The following is a 27,050-nucleotide window of genomic DNA, read 5'->3' on the forward strand; positions in this document are numbered from 1 at the left end:
TGCGACTGATAAAGTAATTCAAGAAAATCATTCCAAATGTTGTTAAAAAACATGAGCTACACTAAATGAATAAAGGAGAATTCAACACCTGTAGTGAGTTGGTGGCAACAATGAGTCATAAAAGTTAAATATTTCACTTCCTTTCCCCAAAGTGGATACAAATTACCTTTACCTTTACTTATTATATGCTTACTGCTCTCTTTACTGGTCCTGCTACCTCCAGAGTATTTTCAACTTGATGAAATGTTCGGGGGAAATGCATTAAGTACCTTAAAGCTTCCTCGATATAGAAATGTCCTGACCTTTCGTGAAAACACAACTTTTGATCTCTTAGAGCCAGACGTCCTGAAAAGTCTTAAGAGCGTTGAAGTTTCTCGAGTCACGCGGAGAAAAGAGTGATGTCATCCGCGCTGCAAGACGCCTGTAAACAAGGTCCGACTTTCACGTGAAACTCTTCATTTTGCCCTTAGGTCGTTCTCAGTGAACAGCTAAAGTTACGCTGTCATCACATTAAGTCTTTTCTTTACTTCCAACACACGACGATGAGCAAACTCTCGATACTAGACGCAGTAAATCGCAATTTGGGATGGATTCATGTCAAATGCCTGGACTGGCTTGTAACCTAAAGGTGCAGGGTGTAGCTTTGTTTGCCTAGAATGTTCCACAGTATGGCATGCTTTTCAAGGTAGTTTTTAGCAATATAAACACCTGTAAATACATGATAGATACTGTAAGTTGAATGCTACACTGTGGAACATCGCAGACAAACAGTAACATCTCCATTGTTCCAAAAGTTACACATTAGTTCAAAGTAGCAGAAGTAGTAGTATTTGTAGTCATTTTCAATACTTAAAGGAGACGTATCATGCTGTTTTTCCTGTGCTTAGTATTAAACTATGACATAAACTGGTCAGCATTTTACATTTTGATCATTGTAAATCGCAATATTGATCTAAAACGGCTTCGCAATAAAAACAGGTCCATTGACTTCCTGTTCAAAACGGCAGATCTGTTAAGCTCCGCCTCTTCTCCGTTATTCACCGTAACAAGCAGCAGTTTTTAGACATTTTAGAACTCCACATGTGTAACTCAGAGTCTTAATTTTTCAAATAATCAAAACCAAGTACAGGGGATGTGGGGGCGGGGATAGGAGGTAAGTGAAAACAGGAGCTTTCTGAGCACTCGAGCCTCGCAGGACAATACAGGACGACTCAATAACGCACAAATCAATAAAAAAACAATGAGGTAACACCGCTCTAACGAAGATAACGGTGGAATACGTTTATCAATCAATCAAACGGCGACGCTCACCCTGGTACCGCACGGTCTTCCGAGGGATCGGGTTCCAGTTCAGACTCCACGACTCCTCCCATCCCAACAGAACGACCAGGAGCAAGACCTTGGTCCCGCCCACGGCCGCCATGTCGCCTCCCGTTGGCTGCAAGTGGCGGTGACGGACGGACGGGTGTGGCCAATCGATGATCTCGGGGACTGCGGCTCCTGGCGAGACCTGCGAGGAGAGAACAGCGACACATACGTTTGGAACACGTTCTTCCATCAGCGTTCTCGTTTATTCCAAGCTGTGTTGTCGGGGAGTGTGAGACAGGGACATTTTTCAAACCAGTCACCGTAAGTGCACACAACACAGCTGCTGTAGAAAGATATAATACTCTGCTTTCAGAACATGTTTCATTAAATTGAACATCAAAACCCGCAGAAAAGAGTTATGCAAATGATCTGGATATGTAGCGGTGTGAGCGAATGTCTGCCAATGGAAACCGTCTGAAACATTTTAATGACTTGAGTAAAACGCTCTGAAACTCCCCCCCTCGTGTTGTTGCCACAGCGGCGGTGTGTGTTCGATTCCCAGGCTCGAGCATTTGCCAAATGTCTATCCTCTCTCGCTCCATTTCCCGCTTTGCCGTCTAATAAAGCGTTCAGCCAGAACATTTTTTAAGAAGAGGAGAAGAAAGCCATCACAAAGAAATGGCAGACAAAAACGGAACCAACTATCAAAGACTGGACACAAACACAGGTTCGTAAAATGGGAAAAATGACCTTCAGACTCAAATTGAAAATGGTCTTATTTAATTGCCTGACCAGCCAGTCCCTCCTACATTCTGTTCAAATGCAGTCTGTAAAAAAACGTGTTGGGAGAGGCAACTTATTTAACAGACTTTGGACAAAATGGGACACAAAGCTGGACAATTTATGCCGTGAGGTTTTTATATTTTGTTCTGTCTGATAAGACTGTGTTTCTTTACGTGTTATAAGTGAGCAAGTTTGAGAGTTGTTGTGAATACGCTCATTAACGTTTGAACAATGTTGATCTGACTGAGTTGAACACGTTTAATAAAGCTCACCTGACTTATCTGTCTCTTCTTCTTCTTCTTCTTCTTCTTCTTCTTCTTCTTCTTCTTCTTCTTCTTCTTCTTCTTCTTCTTCTTCTTCTTCTTCTTCTTCTTCTTCTTCTTCTTCTTCTTCTTCTTCTTCTTCTTCTTCTTCTTCTTCTTCTTCTTCTTCTTCTTCTTCTTCTTTTTCTTCTTCTTTTTCTTCTTCTTCCTCTTCCTCTTCCTCTTCCTCTTTGGTGTTTAATGGCAGTTAGTATCCATAGTGTTACATTACCGCCACCCTCTGTAGTTGTGATTCTTCTTCTTCTTCTTCTTTGGTGTTTTATGGAGTTAGACTTCGTGACATATATTCTTGAACTTTATGACATCATCACTCCTCTTGACCTTTATGACATCATCACTCCTCTTGAGCTTTATGACATCATCACTCCTCTTGAGCTTTATGACATCATCACTCCTCTTGAGCTTTATGACATCATCACTCCTCCTTTTGGTAAGTCTTGATCTTTATGACATCATCACTCCTCCAGACTTGGTAATTCTTGAGCTTTATGACATCATCACTCCGCTTGAGCTTTATGACATCATCACTCCTCTTGAGCTTTATGACATCATCACTCCTCCTTTTGGTAATTCTTGATCTTTAGGACATCATCACTCCCCCAGACTCTTGGTAAATTGTCTCTCGTCCAACTTTATTATTTAGGCTTTATTCTTTAAGGCTTTATTGTTTATTCTTTAGACTTTATTCTTTATGCTTTATTTTTTTCTTTATTCCCCTACTCCCCCCTATGAACACTTATCCAAAATAGACCATTCATTGACAGTGCGGTACTTTGCGACCTCTGACTCATTAATGCTTACTATACCTCACACAATATCACACGCACTGTCATCATATCTGTGCGTGTTACTATTGTTTCTATCCTGTACGCAGCTGTAACCCTGATCATAACACAAATATTGCCACTCAAAAACCCCACAAACTCTTATCTCTTTCCCACTTGTCAAGCCAATTCAGCAGAACTGCATAAAACAACCGGAGTTATCAAAGTTAATTGGTGCTGGCGACGCATCAAGCGCCAACGTGCTCTGAATGTCGCGCCAAGGACAATCCAATCGCGCCGCTGTAAATGAACATGTCGAGTGTGCGCCAACGGAGCGGCATTACGGCCCAATCAAGACGAGGGCCGACGGAGAACAGGGAACAAACAGTGTCAACAGTAGTCGTTTCCTATACGCAATTAAACTATGGTGCGGGAGTATAACGCGACTTAAAGATGCACCGCTGGAGTTTTGTGGTGGACGGTACACCGCCTGCTTCTGTCCACAAAGAGGTTATTGCTTAGAATGTTCCACAGTATGGCAAAAGACCGGGCGATACTGACAAAAATGATGAAAAACTTGATCTTTTGAGTGTGTCCTGATGACAATATTCAGACGATATTATGTCAGTCCAGCAAAAATGTGTCTTTCAACGTATTAGTTGAGGTTTAATTATCAGACAAATATCAAATTAACATAAGAAGTGCAGAAATATAACTTTTTACACACTTATTAGGAAATGTACAAAACACTTTTTCTTAATTTTTCTTTTAGTCAGCTCTTCTTGTAGCATTTTTCACTATAGGTAATATATTCGATATTCAATTCTTGATATTATCCATATTTCAATATCTTTCCCAAGTAATCTGTGGAAGGGCGACTCTGCTCACAAAATACCAGTTTTTAAAGTTTTTTTTGGGTGAGAAAAAACCCCTAATAAAAAAATAACTCACTAATACTAACTAATTGTTGAAGTTCCATAGTTCAGCATCAAGAAAAGTTGCACTGTGCACATACAGGTCTTGATAATGCAATAAAATATAATTGCTTTTCTTTTAATTAACTTTGAATGGTTAGAATCAATAGACTATAAAGTTGTTGGTAAAATTGGGAAAACAAAAGGGCCAGAGGGGAATTAACAAACAGGCCTGTAAAAACTGTGTCCCTCCATCAGACCACCACTTTATTAGTTAATTGTGGTTCTTTGCAATTGTAAATGTTGCAATAAACGTTAAGATGCAATAACAGCCCTACAGTGGTTTATAGAAACAGCTAAAACATACTTAATTGTCCAAAATGATACCAATGGATCAAGTTTTTCCGTGACAAAGAGAGAATTGTGTCTTGAAAGGCATCCAAGTTAAAACCCAAGCCAGATCCTTATGCACAGTAAAGATAAGATATTCCTTTATTGTCCCACATGGGGAAATTTCATTGGTGCAACGCAGGTAGATCCAGAGGTAGATACAGAAGAACAGATCACTTATAGGAAGTCTGAAAAACACTTTCAGTAGAAGATCTCCTATAAATAAATAAAAACTCCCATAGACAAATAAATAAATAAATACCATTGCATGTGATCCCGACAGTAATTGCACATGAATATGATACTATATTGCACATGAATATATGATACTCCTATATATATTTTATACTAATTATATTTACAAAATATAGGAGATAAAGCACAATAAGTGTGAGAAAGAAGAGAGAGCGTTTACACCGGGCTGCCAGCTGTACCAGCGTTTACCAGAAAACCCTGCTTTAATTACACATCGCGAGTTTCATCGTTAAGTTTTTCTCATCAAAGTAAGTCTTAAGTGACATCAACACCGCATCTGAAACATAAGAATACAAATGTTACGCAACTGGTTTCGCGAGGTTGAATAATGCTGAACATTTTGCATTCTGTATATTTAATTGCTTTTTTGACAAACATTCTTCAAAACCCCCAGAAACTTTTTCACTCAATCACTTTGATTGCAGCTTTAGAAGATAATGAGCAAAACAAGCTGCAAACCATTTTATTGTTTGTAGTTTTGCGCTTACGATTATCCCCGCAATGTGTTCACAAAGCTTGAATTAAAACGTGACGTGAATAGCTTTGCGACCAAATGGCAAAAGAAAGATATCATAGAAATCAACCGTTGGCGTTCCTCTTATGTATGGTGCATGGATGTCCCTGTAGACATGTCGTCGATGATAAATCCACCATCTGCCCACAGTCCCTTCGCTCTCTCCACTTCGCCGAAAACGCCGTCTTTGATGATACAAGAAAATCCATTGACTTTTAAATAGGCTCAAAATGTCAACGCATATTTACTACCAGCGTGCAGAATATACAGAATGCCATGGATTTTTTCCCCAGGATTGTGGAAAGGGCTGGGCTCTCGTAAATACCACGTTCTACATTCACTTTTGTTGTGAAAAATGCAGAAAAAGGTCAGTAGGAGCCATTACGAAAAGTTGTAAAATCTGTTTTAACGGAATAAATGTCAAACTCCCTACGTTTACGCGAGCGGAGAACAAGTCGTCTAAATTTGTTCCCCAAACTGGTTGAAAGAACTAATTTAAAAAACTGATTAGGCGTGAACTAGAGGCTAAGAGACGTTCAGGGGTGTCCAGAAATTTAGCATTAGCATCAAAACTTTGCAGCTATAATTGCGACTGAAAACGGCATTTGATTTTCCGGAACTACGTTATTCACTCTCCGCGGCGCTGATAAACACACTGAAGCTCTGCCAGTTTTCACTTTAACGTAGCAGTGGACCAAAAGTGCCAGTTCGCGATGGAGGGACCGTCGTTTGTCGTCTCCGCTGATCTAGAAGCTGATCTAGTCACGTCCAAATGTCTCAGTGTTGGCTGTTTCTAACCGGGTTGACTTGAACGCCTCTCCCGGTCTGGACTGATCTTTATCGGACTGAGCTGTTACATGCAGCACGCACACAAGTCTCCAGATATGTTATTGGGATGTTTGAGATTTGAATCAAGACAGCTCCGTCGTAGTTCCTGGGTTTAAATGCATTTTGCAAAACTGCGTTGAAATGACCAGTTACTCGGTTTCAAGTAAACGTCCAAATAGGAAACAAATTTAGCGCTGAACAAGAATAGTTTTGATGACATATAGACAGGATCAGTACAAGTGTTTTGCAGATATTGTTGCTATACTCCATTTATGAATAGGTAACAACAACATCTCAAGCATCTCCATAAATACTGCAGAGCGTCGCAGAGTTTCTCGAGTGGCGCCTGGTGGTCCCAAGCGAACAGTCTGCGTTGGCAAAACAAACATTTGGTCTATTTGGCAGATTGGCAGGGGAGATAATTGAGATTTGGAGCTGCGTTTGTGTGTGTGTGTGGCTGCTATCGATCACACTTTTGAGCAGAAAATAAGAAGGCAATGCGTAAAGGAATAAAAAGAAAATCCACTCTAGAGCATTCCCCCTGGTGCGACGCTGAGGTCCATGGCGACGTGCCGGTAAATGAGCTAGCTTAAAGGGTGCGTTTGGGTGAGCACCTCTCCAAAGCCCTCCGAATGCCAAAGAGCAGCTTTACTGGATCGATGTTGTCGGTCTCAGCGGACGGCGCTCGAGTTCGCGCCGAAGAGATGGCGATAGAGCGAGGGGTGTGAAAGATGGAGGGAGAGAAATGTCTGGAGCCCCCACACAAGAGATTTTATGAGCTGGTCCAAGTCTGAGAGGCAGAAGTGAAGTGTGCATCCACAAGGCCGGATTGAATAAAGAATGAACTTAAAACACCAAACAAGATGGAGATGGGGTTGTGCAGACAATGAAGAATCAAGGTTGTTTTTTTTCCCGATGCCATAGCTCTCTTTGGCATGGAATCTAAAAACTCTTCAATCACGTTGACTCATTTGTGGCATTGTGTTGTCAAGGTTGTGACAAGGTAAAACATGTGGTAAGTGGATTCCTCTGCATTTGTAGCTGTAGATGCTGAATTATGATGAGTCTCGATTTTACCCACATTTTTGTCTTACTTTGGGTTGGTCCTTGTTTAGAACTGCTGTTTCATTTAGACCAGTTCAGGCCGAGTCCTGGAATAACCTGGTTTACACATGGTTGTACTGAAAATACCATACATTTTCTTAGTACTTTGTTTGAAAACAGCTCAAGTAAACAACTCCAACTATAAAGCATTTTAGGCATATTTGAGGGATTTATTTTAGTTTATTTTTTATGACAATTTTCAACGAATCCCAGTTGAATAACCACAATCTACAAGTAATTTACTCCGCAATCGAACACTGGTGATTATCCTCGCCATCTACTGCCCTGGGTCAATCTGATGGAGCTGTCGAAGCCAAGCCCGTGACCCCTTTGAACACCACAAAAGCAGAAAAATAGCGAAGAACCCAAGAACACAACCTTGCCACTAATGTACAGCCTGCGCTTCCACCTGAGTCGCTGTCACCTTGATGTTCAAACACACGAACTGAACCATTTTCAAATAAAAGAAGACTCAGAGGCAAACACTGGACTTGAAATGTCCGTACACTATAACTACACTACTTAGCCCTGTCACGATAACACATTTTGAAGTGTGATGTGTCACGATGAACCATAATATTAAAACGACAAAATGCAACCGACACAATAACACTGAAACTGAAGCTAACACTTTAATGTGCAACATTGTGTAAAACATGAGCTGCAATTAAAAAAATCCAGAATAAAACTATTAGTACTCAGTTAGTATCTATAATGAGTAATAAATGTTACTCATCCAACTTTTTACAGCTCAAATCTTATCGAAGTAGGTAAAAATAACTTAATATCTCAACAAATGCAAAGAAAAAGTACACACAACAAGTCCCAAAGTTATTACTGTGACGACTTCTACTGCTGATCGTTTTCATACAACTAAACCCAGTTCATTTGTATGCTCCGTCCCTTCTCAGCTAATACTCTAGCCTCTTTTTAATCAGAAGATCAGAAAAAACGGGTTCAAAGACGGCAGACATAAAGCAACTCCGTTATCGGCGAGTCTCATATGTCGGTGCCACTCCCTTTGACTTGAACAAAAAAATCTGTCCGAGGATCACTGATATTTATGTAAATGACGTGATTAATCAGAGTCGCACTCTCACATTTGTCTGGTGCAGGTTGGTGAGACTGAGCTGTCAAGACGCACAATTCAAGTGAACGGAACGGCGAGCCATCCATTATTAACACACTTTGCAGCATGACAAGGATGTTTAATTCACAAGTGGCACTGCCTCGTCAATTTCAGATCAATAAATGGCATTTTTGCCCACAGAGTGCGTCTACTGTACGTTATTATGAGGAGGTGGAACGAGACTTGGATTCATACAGTAGCATCAGCCAAAACGATCGTCCACAAAAGCATAATCAGTTCAATGTGGGCAGCGTTTAGAAGGAATATAACTCAATATGCTCACATTGTAGTACAAGAGCTTTTGTTCGATAGCGACAATAGACAGTAAATGTATTGTATTGTATTCATCAATAGCAGTTGCAGATTGGTGGTAGTAATATTTTTAAATAAGTTGTTAGGTGATACTGTGACGTTATACTTTTACGTCACTCCTACTTGACAGAATTATGGGCAGCACAACTGATAAAAACAGTTTTTTTAGCTTTTTTTTTGCCTCATTTTTGTCTGCGAAGCTTTTGTTTTGCTCAAATTATCTTTATACAGCAAAGAGGAAACTGAAAGTAGTTTTTCGTTGTTGCTGCAACCGTGCCGAGCTTGGATAGCATGTTTGCTAGCGGCATTTGGAGACTTAGGATCTTAACAATTAATTTCCTCCACAAACGGACTCAAAAGCATCTTATTTAAGGAGACAAATGAGAGCGTCAACAGTTCAAAGTCTGCGCCAGAGGTAAACGTGAGCGCGGTGGCAGTGTTCCTGTTGTTCATCTGTGTTTATTTGAGTTTTAGATGATACAAATAGACCTTTATACCTTTGTTAGACTGCAGAAGCTCTTTCAGTTGGGTTTTGAGCTCTTACAGGAGAACGTTTCATCACTCTCCACTGACTCTCATGCTTCTTGCCTTTCAGAATGCTGCGATGTCACCTGCATAACCTCTCACTTTTGCTGCTGAAATATCTTTTGGCAGTCAAAGTACTACTTCGACTGCTTGCCACTTCTTCGGGGACCTTCTTCCACACACCGAGGGGCTAGCCGACTCCGCTGTGATGTATTTTTCCATTTCTTTCCATCAAACAGACTGCCGTATTCTCCCACGGAGTCGCAAGAGTCCAGCGCGAGCCTGGCGTGGCGCCCTCTAATGGCCCAGATGCGACTCCGCGGGGACTATCGAACCATGTGAAGTGCGGCGCTGCCTGCTGCCCCACTGGCTTGTTGTTGTTGCTGTCGTTGAGCCTGTTTTTAGCTAATGAGCACAGAAACAGCAGCACGGCACTATCGAGACACGAGAGCACTGTACAGAAACAGGACTCAATAATGAGCTGGTGTTTCAAGTCATAAGCAGCGAGATGAATGCAAGAGTATGGCACGGCTAGTAGAGCGGGTTCAAAGGACTAAGAGCGTTTCATTAATTTGATAATGACTTTAATATAGAAAATAGACTGCAAACAGAGAAAAGCCATCCTCGCCGACACTGGAGTACTATATTTACTTTTTCGAACAGCAGCGATATGAAATAGCGTAGGTAAAAAATAAAAAAAAAGAGCAGAGAGGACAGGTTTAATCATCTCCCGTTGGTTCGTTGATGAAACTATATTTTTAGAGCTACATTTGTATTCCTGACATTTCGCTGTGATCCTTCATTCGTTCAGGAGTGATCCATCTATTCTTGACGTTTATCTCATTAATAGCATGTTTTCTGAAATACTTTTAGAACCTAAAGAATGCAAAAGTGGCGGGTGAGATATTTACTCTACATGACAATTAAAATCCACGTTGACTTATAGGAAGCTCGTTAGTGGCGGCCCCTAAAAGCTAATTATTTTTCCAAGGCTCATCCCTTTTGTTGTTCTTCGTCCGGCCTTCAATCTTCCCTCGCTTACTGTCCACCTCTTCCTTCCTTCCTTCCTCCCATGATGCACCACAGCGTCGACCTCTCGCGCGTCCCAGCTGATTGCCAGTCCTTCCAGGCATTGTTTGACTTTTGACCTTTCACCTTTGGCCCATTTTGTGAGTTACAGCGAGACCAGGCCTTCATTCACTGCGGGACACACTTAATAGCCCCTAACCTGACCTTCCATCACTCCTTATCCTTCACACACACACACACACACACACACACACACACACACACTGGTACAAATAATGTTTGACGGATGGCCCCGCCCGTCCAGCGCCTCTTGTCGTAAAATAAACACAGCTAATGCCGCTCGCTCACTTCCTTCCTTACTCCGATCGTTTTTTTCCCAGCACTGGTTTTTATAACGTTAAAAAACTGCAGCCATTAAAGGGGCTGTACCCGATGTTTCTGGTCATGTTATAAAGTAAAATTTTGTTAGTTTGCAAAACCATCTAAAATGAGTCCAGTGCGCGCTCGCTGATAAACTCATCGCTGGGGATATTTTAGGATGCTCAGAAAGCATTAGGTAAGTGAGCGGTACATGTAGGCCGCGTTGAAAGATCTAGGTTTTTTCTACGTTTTTAAGACAGGTCAACTGCTCCAAACTAATTTTATTTCAAAGTGCACGTTGGAAATCAATAAACACGCTCAATAAAACATGTTATTTGAGTGACCGTCTTCCCAAATGGACTGGGGTTTATTGTCTTTTTGGCCCACATCAGAAATTGATTGCGCATTCACAAAAAAACACAAATGAACCGTAATATCCAGGCAAACAGATTCTAATTCATATGAAAAGTGTGTAGCAGGTCAAGATTATTCGATTAGTCGATAATCGTGATTATCCAGGTCGCAATATAATCGTAATAACTAAAATAATAATAATCGTGACAATTTTAGAAGCAAAATTAAGTGATTTTACTTCAATCTATAGTAAAAAATATATATATATATACAGGTACATCTAAATATTAAGTACTTGTTTTGGTCACATTTACTTTATTTTGTCATTCAGACTTGATTAAAACTATATAGAGATATAAATAGCTATGTGTTGGACAAGATTTCACACAATCTCCGTGATAATCGGGAATAATTGTGATGTTTTTCTCACAATTAGGAAAGTATCTTGTTACTTTCCACCTCTGTTTTCACGGCATCTGTGACATCTGTAAAAAACCACACAACCTCAGCACAAAGGCGGCGTCACCAAAACGGGGCGAGGACGAGATCAAACGATTTCACGCAGACAAGGGAGAATGATACTTCGCGCACTTTGAAGCCATCACAGCGCGGAGATGAGTCCACAAATAGACCGTTTAATTCTGGGCGAAAGGCGGAGACGTTTTGAAAGACGAGATGGATTTTTGATAATGAAGTTAGAAGGCGCATTCGGCCACATATTAGTTCGATTTGGTAGACGAGCCGCTGAGCTTTTTGCGACTGGTCCGAGCCCGGAATAACTGTCAAGATTTAAACATATACGTCACGAAAACTTACTAGATGTTACATGTGTTAGCTCAGTTGTTTCAGGATCACTTTGTTACACAATATACCTGTTTCTAGGGTTGTCAAAAGTATCAAAAATCAGACAGAAACACTAGTATTAAAGCTAGATATTCATTTAAGCAAGTATCGCTACGAAAATAAACACTTTCACAGGACAAAATTCTGCTTTTTGTGAACAGTTTTGGAATAATCTTGAGCACCGTCCAAAGACATGCACGTGTTAGGTAAAATTGGCAACTCTAAATTGGCCTAATGGACAGATGTTAAAAATTAGCATATTCATATTCTAACACTTAAAACATTGCATCTGGTTCGTCCAATGTAAAATGCAATGTCCTTAAATAAATAAATAAATAAAATATCAGAACTACTATAAGACCACAGTGTTTAATTAAGAAACTACTAATGGTGTGGAAAATGTCTGTTGTCTAAAACTTTGAGCTAAAACACAATTATTAATGGTTATTGTGGTATCGAAACTGGTATCGAGTATATTCCTAGTATTGAACTCGAGCTTGACCTGCTACAGCATTAAATATGTGTGTCTTTAGGCAATACACTTAACCCAAACTGCCCGTGTGTGTGTGTGTGTGTGTGCGTGTGCGTGTGTGAACTGTCTCCACCAACATCGTAGCCCTTTAAACTACGGAGCGTTAGGGCATCCGAGTCGAGCTCCCATTCATCTCAGTGTAAATAAAATAGCAAGAACTACTACGACACATTCACATTATTGGTGGTGCAGTTTCCCTTGAAGATTAATCGCCAGATGATAGTTTTGTCCCTTTGTTCACCCTGTTTCTTTTTAGTCTTTTTTTTTTTAAATATTCTCGTAAAATCTGATCTGGAAGGTTGAAAATGTTATCAGACTCACCAGAGCTACTCGGGACGGTGCGCGTGATAATTAGGTCGCTGAGATCATCTAGTAAGGAAAAAGAAGAGGCTTTTTGGAGATAGAAATGTTTGCTTTGTACTGTCGACAGTTCTGATGCGCGTGTGAAATGCAGAACTCCTCCTGCACTTCACTTCCTGTACGAGGGAAGAGTTGAGACGTTCCAATATGGAGCAAAACGGTTCTGTGAAATCTGGACAAGACAGATCATGTTACACAAGTCGCTGAAACATTGATGATTTGTGGTATGAGCAGAGTAGCCACAAGTGGACTTCCACTCTGGGCTTTCCTCCTCCGTTATTCATGCAGAGTTCTGGAGCCACACGACCCTGATATACACTCTTCTAATGCACTAGCGAAGAAAATTACTCCAGTCAGAACTTTTAGAGGTGGAAATGAGATAAATAAGTAATAAGTGATGTATGTATGTATGTATATGTATGCTGACTCTGAATAATAGATTTAATTAACAACTTAACACTTAACTGTAAGAAATGTATTCGTTCATAAGTTTTTAATAGTATGAATAAGTGATCAATTAAAGTTATAAGACTATCAGTACGAAATATATCTGTCCAAAGTTGAATAAGTTGCCTAAAAACGGAGCATCCTGAAGTCAAAGCTGCCCTGAGGCAAATTAAGGAGACATGACAGCTAAACATGCAGATGTGCTCTCTCCGACCTTTGAAATTGGCCCAAGGCGAGAACTGAAGTGTGAAGGACTGAACCCTGCAATATGTACTGAAGATGTACAGTATATTATTCAAATGTTGTGATTTTTGTATATCTACATAATACAAATCATCATCACAAACCTAAAAAAATGTGACGTAAACTTTTGACTGAGTGTCGCACAAAAAGAGGAAAATGAAAAACAAAAGTGCAGAAAAAACATAATCCTTCTGTATTCTTTTACTTTTAACACAACAATCAGCAGCGTCACAGAACACATAGTCGTTCTGGCAATGATATATGGCCCAGTTATTAATCACGCAACAAAAGCCTGCACTATGAACTAAGTTGAATTTATATGTAAATATCTAACCCATGGGAAAAACCCCGATGAAATGTAATTAGTTTCAAGAACGTGAAGTTTCTAATTCCACCTTTTCAGCACGGTTCCTGACACGTCGACACATTTCACTGATTAGCAGCTTTTACCTTTAAACCTGATTCAAATATGAATCTCAAAGTGCAAAGCAAATTATGGTCACTTATGAAAAAGAGCACCACTGTTCCTAATGAAGAGAACTTTTAGATTAGCTCAAATTCAAGTGCTTTGAGTTTCTCATGCTAGAAATCCAACAAACCAAATGCAGGTATTTTGCCAATTAAAACATAGAATCCATTTTAACTTTAAAGTGTAGAAATTATGCAACAAATCATTCCAACAAACTAATTGGCTCAAGCCCTGATTCAAAGTGGTCGGATTTATCAGTTTTCCCTGCGTTTCCGAAGCACCAAATTAAGTCATTTGCCATAAAAACCTCATTATACTCTTGCACCAGAACTAACTAACTGTACTTCTTCATGCCATGCCTGTCTACGCCTTTACACAGACGTTATCCTCTGACACACACACACACACACACACTGTAATATGATCTTTCACAAAGGCAGGCGTCCGCAGCCGGGTCCAGCCCCGCGGACGCCCTCGCCCTCAGCTGCCTCCTCCATCGCCTCTCCTCATGGGGCTGGAGCAGGTGTTTGGCTCGCAGACAAAGTCCCAAATCAGATCCCCATTTCATCTGTAATCAGCTGGAGCTCCCCCTATGATGGAGGAGATCAGAGCGCGATCAAAGATTTCTCAGTCCGCGCCACGCCTGACCAGTAGAGCGTGGCGTGGGCAAGCGACGAGGCGAGGGGGAGGAGAGAGAGGGAGGGAGCGCCGGGGGGACGGTCGGGGAGCGAGGGGGAGACGGGGCTCGGGTAAGTGCGGTGGCCACAGTGGGATGAAAGGCTAGAGAGAGGAGATGGAGATGTGAGGGCCTGTACCGAGTCTCGGGGGGGCGGACTTGAAAGAGCTCGGCGCTTTGGGACGCGGCGGAGGGGGAGGCGATAGATGTTCCACTGCCGCACAACACCAGACGTGGATTTATTACACTTTAAAGTCGGGCCGTGCAGTCCATTGAGGCTTAACGTGTTCTGGAAAATACTTACGAGTCAAAGTGGCATCTCTTTCTTTAATTAAGTGTGTGTGGCTCTTGACCGTCGCCATGTTCAGAGGAGAGCCGTACACGCTGGTCTGCTTTTAATCCTTCATAAATAGTTGTGTTGAAGATCGACTTGACAGGTTCAGTGATGGGAAGATACTTTGGAATACTGAATACCTGCAGTAAAATGTATTTCGTTGGTCGCTGATGAAAGTCGCATGGTATTAAATTGTAGGAGCAACATTTAAAACGACCTCATGTTTGTTTTGTAGTTTGTTTTACATTTATTTCTCACTAGTTAGAGAAGGAAGAATCACACATGCACGTACCACCAGGCAATTACAGTGACGTATATGAGAGAGAGTTTAGAAAAGTAATGATATTCTGAATACTTCCAAATTAAAGAAGAACTGAACTGGAAAACAGTCATTAATAATTTGTATTCTGAACTAGGGATGTGCAATATTAACTTATATTAATGTCTCTATATTTTTAAAAACAATATTCAGATGATATTATATAAATCCAACAGAAATGTGTCAAAACATGTCTTTAAATGTATTAGTTTGTCTGTAAATGTCTGCAAAACAAATCACAAAAGTTCAGAACATCAACAAAATAACTTCTTTTCATTTTTATTTCTAATCAGCTCTTTTTGTAGCATTTACTATAAACGCTAAACTCTGTGTTCAAATGTTGCATTATCTAACTGTCCATGTCTTTACATTACGTCCCAACACTCTATATCACGTGTAGTAAAGACTGAAAAACGCTAATATATAAAACAAATAGCCAACTGAATGTGTGCGATACGTAAAAGGACAACACAAACATCACAAACATTAAATATTCCTGTGAGAAATGTAAAAATCGGAGGCAATTAGGTTGGAATTCCAATCACTGTGCAAAAATAATAGTCAAAGTCATGAAGTCAATTCATTTATAGCTGCTACGCCATCAGTTAGCAAACCGTTAATTGTATGCAAATATGGCCCATCATGCGTTCAGGTGCGTGGATATAAACGCGCGGCGGTGATGTACATACTGATGACTCTGCGTTGTTTCTGAAGGAGGATTTCAAACGATTTCTCTGGCGATGCCGCTTTGAATGTTTGAAAAGGATTGCATTGCTTTTTTTCTCCCCCCCATATAGCTGATTAAATCCTTTGATAATGAAGGCTTTCATCTGCGGCCAAACACAAACAAGCAGCGCACGCCCATAGACACACGTGCGATTAGACCACTAAAGGATCATCGCATTTATTCTGCTTTACGTTTGGAGATGCTGCCAGCAAAGTTTCAGAGTGGGTCAAATCCTGCAGCACGACCGCTTCTTTTGAATGTGCTTCTACTTCCTGGTCGTCACTGTCTGCCGCCCCAACCAACCCGAACTCCAGGAAAAGCTGCAGAGACGTGCCATACGAGCTAAATAAATCCAAAAAATGCAGTCTGGTCACTCGTGCTCTCGTCCAGTTTGGCCCAACTCGTGGTACATCCAGCGTAAAGGCTCGTTCGTGCTCCATTTTCACACGTAAACAGCTCTGTGCGTTCTATTGTGGCTTCATTTATACTTCCAACAGTTGTTTTCTGTTTAAAAAAACACCAGAAGAAGCTCAAATTCAGTTAGAGAACTTATCCAAATGAAAGAAAAAGTGCAAAACAAGTTGAAAAACAAACATGGAGGCGTCAAGAGCCGTTTTAGATCACATTTGTTTGAAAAGAACCATGAAAGCAAGGTGAGAGCAGCGTTAAATTGTTTTGCAACTTTTAAAATGTTGATCTTCCACTGTTGCGCTGCTGTGCTCACTACTGCCACCGGTGGTTAGCACGTGTACAGCTCCGGTATATGTATCCATGAGCTCTGAGCAGACATATGGACCAAATGACAGACAGAACAACGCAGAGGATGGACAGAAGTATAAATATGTGTCACAAATGTAGAGCATGAATGAAGCTGGAACTGCCTGGACTCTCATACACAAACACACACTTTTCATTGGTCAACTATTATTCTTGCAATTAAACTATTAAACCAGATCCAACAATTGTCAAACTCTTCACCCATACTCACACCAATATATGAACTGTTGTACTGATAATTTCCATGCAGCTGTTATATTTAAGACACACTTTAAGATTTAAATGACGATAAATAACAAACAAAAAAACGACTCTGCATGTTATTTCCACTTGTTAAAAGAGTCGTAAAAATTATCATTGTTGCCTTGAGACGAACTGGCCGATCTCTGACTTCTGTTCTGGGCCACCACTCAGTCTCACAAACACATTAACCGTATTTTCCGGACTATAAGTCGCACTGGAGTATAAGTCGCACCAGTATTGAAAATAACAAATAATATCACATATAAGTTGTTCCGGAGTATAAGTATATAAGTATAAATATAAGTATAAGTTGCACCCCGACCAAAACTATGAAAAAAGGTGCAACTTATAGTCCGGAACATACGGTAAGAGCGGCTGAAGTGGCTGAAATCAGGTCAAATGACACAATAGCAATATGCAGTGGTCAGCTATTTTCAGCATTTTCCTCATTGCATCTCGATAGCGCTGTGTTTTATTGTTCTGGTCGAGGTTTTTAAGCGTTTGGATTTTGAACAGATGCTTAAACATTTTATTTAGTCATTATCAGACACAAATAACATTCCTCCCTTTGTGCCGCTTTAGCGCTCTGACACAAAGTAGAAAATGTCTCGGTTCTATTCTGCAGAAGCCTTGCCTATATCCATCTGATGTGTGTGGGAGAGAGTGCGCGGCGGTTGTTGTTTGGAGATGAGATGGTAATGTCAGGTGGCTGCAGGCATCAATACGACCATTTCTATTATTCTGAGCTGATTACGCCGCTAAACCCTGCGCGGCGGTGAATACTTTTTAATGAGCACTGCCGTACCAGCGCGGAAAGTTTGTCATCTTTTTGTTTGTGGGATTGTGGCTAGCGGGCAGAAGACTGGATGTGATGAGGGAGCGTGCAGGGTGCGAGGAGCAGAGCTGAACATATGCGATCGGTTTGGAATACACCGGCGCAAAGCGAACTTGTTTTCCATTCTATTTTCCCCCTCAACATGTAGTTTGTTTCATTGTTGTTTGATACTAGTTAAAGCCTTGATGTAGACTTTGGGTTGGTCATGTTCTAGTCCTGATTACTCTTTGTCTACTCCAGGTTCAATCTGTTCGCTGTCAATGTTGAGATGTGTGAACGTGAACATTATAAATCAGAGCAGTAGGTCCCAAACTTTTCCTCCCAGTGAGCCTCAGAGAATACATCGTGTACAAGTGACATTTACTTATTTATTTAGAAAGTCCCACTGAGATTAAGCATTTCTTTATCAGGGGAGTCCTGGCCACAAAGGGGAGGAGCCTATTGGATATGTTTCCCCCACTAAACACGGGGAATCACTTTTATGCAGCTAAAATCTGGATCAGTCTTCCTGAAGATGTGAGACAAGCTTCTACTCTGACAATCTAGAATAAAACATGACTCTTTTAAAGTAAATCTGCCAATGATATTGTTATCTGATTGTATATACACAAATAAACTTGCCCCAGAGGTTTAAAGAAACACTAAATAATCTCAAAATTGGGTTAGAAAATACAATAAATCACACAATGTTGGACATGATCATCCACATTTTGCAGCTCAAAATCAAAAAAATCTGCACTTTTTTTTTTCCGATGGGGTTCCCAGGTCGGGAGCGTGCCAATGCCGGTCGACTCATGGACAGATTTTGGGTTTATTCAGCATAAAAGACCTTGATTGGCTCCATCTTGTGTTGTACTATGTAGGACGGGTCCTGGTTTAATCCTGGTGTTAGTCCAAATGAAGCAAATAGCCTACATGGTAAATTGTAAACCCAACTCATTTAGTCAGTTTTCTGCTATAGCCTAACACTATGTTGCTCCAAATGAGTGTTCAGCGCTGCAGTTGTGTTGCTGCTTGTGTGACTGTGGCTGGCGGCCAGAGAAGGCTGATTTGATTGGCGAGCTGGTGCAGAGGGAGGTGGTGCAGAGGGAGGTGGTGCAGTGTTTTCATCAGTAACATGTTATGGAACACGCCGGCGGACCCCGTGTGTTCATGAGCCACTCACCCGTGGCAACAAATCATCGACCTTTGCCTCGGCCGCCATTGATGACAGGTCAGAGAGATACCCCAGAATCCCCTTGGGCAGCGGCACGAGGCGGGAGGTCAGGGCACGGAGGAAAAGCACGTGGGTTTGGACACTTTTGTATTGATCAAAAACATGCCTTTGGCTCAATGCACAATATTACAAGACGAACAAGGGATTCTCAGGGAGGAAAAAGTTTTTCGACAATGATTACATTCTGTTGTTTCTATGTTATATTAATTTAATATAAATTAGGGACTTAATGAGAGAAAACTTTCTCAACAATTCTTTTTATTTAATTATACTCGCTAGGAAGGGGATTTTTGGCAGTTTAAATTAATTAGAGTACATTGGCTTAGTACACAAAAGAGGCATTATTGTTATGATTATGCTAAACCAGGACTAAACCTGGACTAAACCTGGACTAAACCAGAACTAAACCTGGATTAAACCAGGATTAAACCAGGACTAAACCTGGACTAAACCAGGACTAAACCTGGACTAAACCTAGATTAAACCAGGACTAAACCTGGACTAAACCAGGACTAAACCTGGACTAAACCTGGACTAAACCTGGACTAAACCTGGACTAAACCAGGACTAAACCTGGACTAAACCAGGACTAAACCTGGACTAAACCTGGACTAAACCTGGACTAAACCAGGACTAAACCTGGACTAAACCAGGACTAAACCTGGACTAAACCAGGACTCACGATAACAGATGTGTAACATATTGCTGAAGAAAATATAATCGATAAACATAATAACCCAAAAATCTGATTATCCCCCAAAAATATTCTAAATATACAAAACTGTAAAAACAAATAAAAAAAAACATAAAAAAATAAGAATAACAAATAAATAGCAGAAAGAAACATATTTCTTAAACTTTTTTGAATCTATTCAACCGGCTACAGCCCAAATCACACAAATAGAAAAAAAGAAAAATTTCCGCACTAGTACAAAAAAGTATCCACGATAAATATTGACCTTCCAAAACGGATCTATAATTTCATAAACGATAAGTTGCTACAGTACTTATTTGGCAGGACTAAACCAGGCCTAAAGAAGAACTAAATAAACCTTACCACCTCATATTCCATAACCAAACACTGAATGCAAAAACACACAGCCACACATGTAACTCACTCATGTAAAGTGCAATGACTCGGAGGGGGGGACCACCGACTCCGCTCTTTGGGGGGCTAATTGTTCGCTCGCTCTCCTTCTCGGCCTGTCCTTTTGCCATGCATTCTATTTGATGCTTTCTCTCTCAACAATCCAGGAGTTCACGCTGAGCCGAGAGCCCTGAAACGCAGCAGACGCCAACCGGGCCAGAAAGGTTACGCTGAGCTGGACCTTTACAGACGCAGCCCACCCATTTCAATATACTGACTCCAGGAAAAGAGTGATCAATAGAAGACAGGGCTGGACTGATACATACACACTGCAGGTACCGCCTCAAAATAAGAAAGAGAATTGATCTGGTTTAAAAAAGACGTAAACCAGAACAAAACCGAGGTAAATTTATGTCTCAACGGTTGTGGAAAACATTTCATTTTAAACTCTCTGCTGCAGTCCACATGTATCCTTCACTTACTTAAAGCTGGGGACTTTAGTACATTCTGTTTCCACCGCAGAAAATGTATTGTTGTGGAAATAAATCAGAGCTCTTCATGCTGGCTTATTCTAATTATGTCTAACGTGTAAGAAAGAGCCATATGAGTGACAGAACAGTGTTTTTGCCACTCGGGAGGGGGACTTTCTAACCAGGATTCATCAAACTAGCGTGAATTAAGCTAAATGAAACATCAGCATGCTAACTGCACACTTCCTGCTTCACAGAGGGTCAAATAATAGGATGCAGAGAAAGAGCTGTGGTCTCATTTTGATCCAAATAGATGCTTTTACAATACATATCTGTACTGGAGGAAAACAGATCATACTTAAGTACATGAATAAATTGGATGCAGCCGCTTTAAATTAAAGTTACACTATGAAACACCAGGACGTCACCAATGAGAAGTTACTGCCTTGCTTGGAAAGTTCCACAGTATGGCATTCAACTTATTAATAGTTCCTAAACAAGGACATTTATTAAAAATAAAAATCAGTATTAGAGCAAAGTGCAAAATCAAACCAGGCAAAAATCAACAATAAAAAGAGCCAAATCCAAACTGACTTTAATAATAGCTTTATTGAACGTGACTTGTGTAAGGCTGCTTCTGTTTTCATCACCCATAGTTGTGTCTCTTAACTGTATGGCCTTGACCAATCACACATATGTTTATCCAAAAGACAAATAAGGATTTGAACTGAAAAGACTGTTTAATCCCCAAGAAATCCACCCACCACCTGCACAACCTCCACCACAGTTTGCAAACCTCTGCTCCAGCTGCACTCGTCTCTAACTCGTGGCGCCTCTTCCTCCCCAGTCGCCTCCCGTTTTAGCATTTAGATGTGTCTGAATCTGGGACGTTATTCTTTTTTTTATGTTGATCACATGTCGATGAGCAGGGAGATTCATGAGCTAAAGGTGCACAACACTTCCCAGTGCAGTCGAGCATCATTCAAAAGCAAAGATTGTTCCTGGGTAGTACTTTGGGAAATAACGCAGACACATGAGCTCCAGTGATCACAGTGATCCAGCGGCGAATTGTATTGTAAATAGTTCATGCTCTTATTGCTCTGCTCTCAGACGTCAAACAAACTTGTAATGAGCAAAGCGTTGTATGGCTCCGGGTGTGTGCGAGTGTGAAGATAATCTGCAGCTCGGTGTAAACATGGATTGTAAAATCTAAGGGAATTGGAAAAGCAGTTTTTTTTTAATAAATTTACCATTAATATTTTAGTACCCATATATTTTAGTATTTTTGTAGAGCCTTCAGGTTGCACACACGATTGGGGTTGCACTGCCTTGTTCTAAACTATATTCAGAGTACTATGCTGGAGGAAGTATGGCAGCTTGAGCACTATCCTCTGCTTCTTCCTACTTTCACTATCAATGATATTTAATATTTTAGTTCACCTGAGTCTGTTCATTGCGGTTCACATGTGTTTCTCCTTCTTCCACTCCTCTCGGGGAGTGTTTCAGGCACCACTGATGCTGACCTGTAGATCCAGACGCTCCTCAACTGCCTGGAGGAACGCTCTCTACTCGAGATGAACAGCTCTTCATCTACGGATGAGCCACCCTCTCTCCTCCTGAGTGGTTCCAGCGCTACAATATATCTGCAAATTGAAGCACCTTCGCCTCCCCGTCCGTGGGAGTCGGATCTCTCCTTCACTAGCCGAAGGTTTCTACTTTCTCCCGAAGTGTTTTGTAGTTTTTCCTTGACGAAAAGGAGGGTCTAAGGACAGGAGATGCTCTGGGACATTTGTTAATTTCCTACAAACATTGTTTTATCTGTTATTTCACTGCTGTTGTAATTTCGGGAGTTAAAAAAATTAATTGAATTGAATACTCATCCATGTTTACCAAAAGTAACAGTGGTGGGTCTTGAGCGTTCATAAAATGTTCATAATGTGGCTTGAAACATGATTTTGCATGTCCTAAAGTAGCCCCCCGTAGCTAAAATACACAATTCTAACATTTTTGGAGGGAAAGCTGTATTTGATGTCTTTCCTCTCCCTATTTCTGCATGGATTAGTCCTTTCACAAGCCTATTATGTTGTCCCTTTGTGGGTCTGATCAAATTCTATCAACTCCCTTACCCTCACCCTGGTTGCTCGATATTTTGCGCACCACATTAACTTCAAGGACAAACTGTTCACCTGTCCCGCCGCCTAACGCATTACTTCTGATGCTGATGGTAACCAGGGAATCAATTCTGCATTACATCACCTGCCAGGGCTCATTAGACTGAGAGATGTGCTGCTATCGCTCTTTTTCACAGTATTTGTTATCAAAATACTGACTCATCATTGCAGTGGCCAGTTGAACCAAAACAACCGTACCCCAAGTCTTTGTGTAATTTAACGCTCCTGCTTCAAGTGCACAGGACAGGTTAGACTACATATTTCACACACTTGGTGAACCTGAATATATTTGAGATTTGACTAAAACAATTGTCTTTTTTTCCCCCCAGTTTGACCATTTTGGTAAGGTTTATATTTGTACTTCCTGGTTGGACGTTTCACAACTGTTACCTAGCAACCATTTGGAAAACGAGAGCAACAATCCAGTTATGATTTGACAAATATTTCATTAAATCACAGTTCGAACAGTCAGAAAATTGTGCGAGTTGCTGGAAAATTGTCTCGGTATTTTGGATGCAGCGTCGCTTATTGATGACATCACGGGGGGATTCAGTTTTAGAACACTTCCTGTATTTCTAATGAACGCATTTTAATACATTTTCTTCACAAACTGCCACTTCACCGGTGTAAAACAATGAAACATATTTACCCCAGGCTATATAACAGCGAACAGAGTGATAAATAGAAAAACATGAGAACCTGTCACGAGCACTTAAAGTTCATCAGCTCCTGGAACGAGTCCAAGCAGGGAACAGCCTCGACAGATTCGGTGACAGTTCATTAATAAATACGCCCTTGAGCAAACCGCTTAAATCACAAAATGTGCTCAGTCATTCCGAGGAGTCCTCTTTCCAAAATTCCTTACGTCCAAAATTAGCCGTCCGCGGTGGCACAGTGGGCAGCGGCCAGCAATGAACGTGCATCACAGAAAAATGCAAAGCGGGACCTTTTTTTCTTGTCTTTTTTTTTTTTTTTTTTCAAAACGACACATATGCAAACTCAGCACACGCTCTTCCGGATGAGTAAACGCATCAAAAAAGTGCTAAGACAGCTATAGGATCGTTTAGCGAAAATAAACAGTCATCAGCTAAAAGTCCACCTGGCAGATAGATATTTGTCGAAGGGAGAAAGGTGAGTCAGAAGCTTAGGATGCTCTAGCCCAGAGTCTATTAGAGCCTTATTGGGACCATTATGAAGGTAAAACGATACGCCGACCCAGCTCGCAGCACATCTCAGCTCTTCGCAGGGCTACATTAACCACTGGCTGCTCTCTTTTTTTGCTGAACGCTCGGGCTGATCGATAGCAATGAGAGGTGATGGAGAGCGGCCCATAGGAGGTATAGAGGAGGAGGTTGTGTGTGTGGGGGGGGGAGGAGAGACGTACAGGTTTACGGGAAGATAAGGAGAATCGATCCAACGAGACAAGGACTGCTGCAGCGCGGAGCGGCGAGGACGGAGGAATGTAGCGACAAGACGGAGCACACGGACGCTGGGTCAGTTCATCAAAGCAGACGGAGGGTAAATCACGCTTTATGTTCGGGTCGTGTCCAAAGTGTTGTCAGAGAAATATGACCTCGGGAGGAAGGACAATGGAGGCTGATTGAAGCTGAAACTTTTAGTTGGAGGGACTTATGCAGGATCTAGCCGCAGCTGCGCTCTTTGTCTCGTGAGCTCAATGGGCAAGAGGAAAGGCAGTAATGACCAGAAATTACTAATAGGGCTGTCACGATAACACGTTTTAAAGTGTGATATTTTGCTGGAGAAAATATCAGCCCAAACGACAATATTGGCAGTAAGTTTAAAGCTGGATGATGAACCGTTTCTTAGTCATGGAAAGTATTTATTTGACACTCAACAGCTCAAAACGTATCGTAATCCCAAAAAATATATAACAAAAAGTGCCCTACTAGTGTAAAGAAAGTGTACACAATAAATATTGAGCACTAAAATACATATTGCATCAGCTATAATTCATTGAACGATAAGTCAACATAGTCATTATCACGACAGGCCTAATTACCAACTATGTGAAGTAGCTTAAAATGAGTACATGATTATAACTTTCCTTCAGGGCAAAGGATCTATCTGCAGGCATCAAACTACTTTTACAGAGAATTCACTTTCAACCTGTGTTTATTCATGTTTGGGCCTAAAAAAGAGCAGTGATTTATGCCTGTGTGAATGAATGACTGGTTCAGGCTGGAAAAGCTGTAGAATGGAGCCACATTTCTTTGTCTGTCAACCCCAGGGCAGCTGTGGCCAGGGATGTGATCATGATAATTCAATAATTCAGATCACAACATAACTCTACTAAGGACAACAACAAAAAAGAAATTGGGTACATTCAGTTCAATCTATAGTCCAAGAATGATATCTAATTGTAAAGTACTTTTTTATCTGACTGTTCTTGTCACGTTCTTGTCATGTTCTCGTCACGTTCTCGTCACGTTCTCGTCACGTTCTCGTCACGTTCTCGTCACGTTCTCGTCACGTTCTCGTCACGTTCTCGTCACGTTCTCGTCACGTTCTTGTCACGTTCTTGTCATGTTCTTGTCACGTTCTCGTCACGTTCTTGTCAGTCAGAACGTGTGATTTTGAAAAGCTGGGCACGCGTTTGAGGTTAGAATAGTTAGAAAATGGGAATGAACAAAAATGACAGATTTCACTGTGTGTTACATCATGCCATGCCTAGCTGTGGCTAACTTGTGTGTATCTTATGTGCCACAATTGAATAAACTGTGATATGATTTTGTAGCGCTCACAGAGGACATAACACTGCACAAGTTTAACTGAATGACTTTCCAGATTTATTACATGTTGAGAAAGGCGGGCAAAATATACAATGTGCCGGTAAAATGTCTTGGGCGAGGTTCCAGTCTGGCACAAAACGTGAAGGGACCATAAAAGTTCAAAAATATCACTTTGTACCCTTGTTTGGGAGATTCTGCACCATCTGTCTCTTTTTCAGGTCGGTTAGTACAGACGAGACTCAATAGTATTCTCAATTTGCTTTATGCCCAAAAAACAATTGCAATATTATACATTTTCCATGTTTATTTTCCTTTATGAATCTCCTTTATGTACTTGACTTATCCATCAGGTCTCGATTTGGGAACGGTGAGTCACAGAAAGTGCATTTGACAACCGGGCTCATATGAATTTCAAATCTGGACTGGCCACTCATAGTTAAAGTAAATGGAAAATGACTAATGATGTTTCTTGGGATGCTGCGTGCTTTATTCTAATGTGCGCCTCTGGGTTGACGTCAGCGCGAGTCGACGCCAATAATCCATAAGTGCTGAGGAGACGCCGTTAACAGACGTAGCTTCTCTGCCGCATCCTGCAACCGGGATCAACCAATGTGAGCGATTCAGCGATGGAGTAATTGTCCATATCATGCTGGATCTGTCGAGGCCAATATGGGCGTGTGCTGCTGCTGCTTGAAGTGTAAAGTGAGGAGGGGATCAGAGGAGCTTTGCAGAAATCAAACAAAACAGCAGATTGACAGACAACCCTGACAAGAACAAGAGACCGCTGCAGATTATTTTTCTTCCATGCATCTATAATAAGAACAGAAGTCCTGAAGTGATTTTGACCAGAGGCGACTCCGCAGCACTGCAGCAAGAAAGAACTCTGCCAATGTATTTTTGTGTGGAATCAAACTCTTCAGCTGTCAGGGCGCCTTCATCTTTACGTGGGATTTTGTAGGGATTATTCTCTTCTTCACAGCGATTGATCGATTCATCTTCTCGATCTTATTACACTCCCATGTTTTTCTTGGATGTGATAGGTGCAATATGTTGGAATTAATCATGAACATTCCACTTGATTTCAAAGCTTTTAGGGCTTGAAAAATGTTGACGTGTGCTGAAATAACATCTTTAGATCTCGGATGCTTTTCTGCACCAAAAATCTTTTCATATCACACATGGATGCTGTGTTGGTATAACAAAGATCAGACAACACATACAAACCCAACAAAGCCCCTCTTAGAAGAATACAGGTTTTTAATATATATATTTTTGAAGGCATTGAAAGCGTTTTAAAAATCTATTCAGCCCATCCTTGAATCTTAGACTAGTATTTTTCAATAGGCTGTTCACACTGTGTTCATAACCTTCAAATGTACAGTATATAGTGTGTTTTTATCTCCACTCTCTTGCACCTCCTCCTCCCCCTTTCCCATCGATGTGTGGAGATGGCACCACGTCTGAAAGAAGAGCAGCTTATGACTGACATCCAATAAACCCAGCCCAGATAAACACCGCGGCGCGAGGAGTGCAGATAAAATAGTGAGAATTGGAGTATTTAGTGTGAATTGAAAACGCATTATACAACGGTGTTATGGAAATATAGGCGGCGGGGTCGGAGTGGACTGGCCCGGGGCTGTGGAGAAGACCTAGTGTTGG

At 41.1% G+C, this 27,050-nt stretch overlaps 2 protein-coding genes across 2 annotated transcripts in view; both read right to left on the bottom strand.

The window, feature by feature from the left end:
• Positions 1 to 1,504, bottom strand: part of sema4c (sema domain, immunoglobulin domain (Ig), transmembrane domain (TM) and short cytoplasmic domain, (semaphorin) 4C) — an 87,335-nt gene extending 85,831 nt beyond the window's left edge. The window contains exon 1 of the mRNA XM_072432794.1: positions 1,312 to 1,504. Within this exon, the coding sequence (XP_072288895.1) occupies positions 1,312 to 1,423 (112 nt within the window). The 5' untranslated portion in view covers positions 1,424 to 1,504. The remainder of the gene's footprint in view (positions 1 to 1,311) is intronic.
• The window catches only part of ap3m2 (adaptor related protein complex 3 subunit mu 2), a 259,737-nt gene that overhangs the window by 184,133 nt on the left and 48,554 nt on the right, over positions 1 to 27,050 (bottom strand). The window lies entirely within an intron of this gene.

Source organism: Eucyclogobius newberryi, unplaced genomic scaffold (genome assembly GCF_026437365.1).
Source record: "Eucyclogobius newberryi isolate DKJ021-1_F unplaced genomic scaffold, fEucNew1.0.hap1 SCAF_6, whole genome shotgun sequence".
NCBI lineage: Eukaryota > Metazoa > Chordata > Actinopteri > Gobiiformes > Gobiidae > Eucyclogobius > Eucyclogobius newberryi.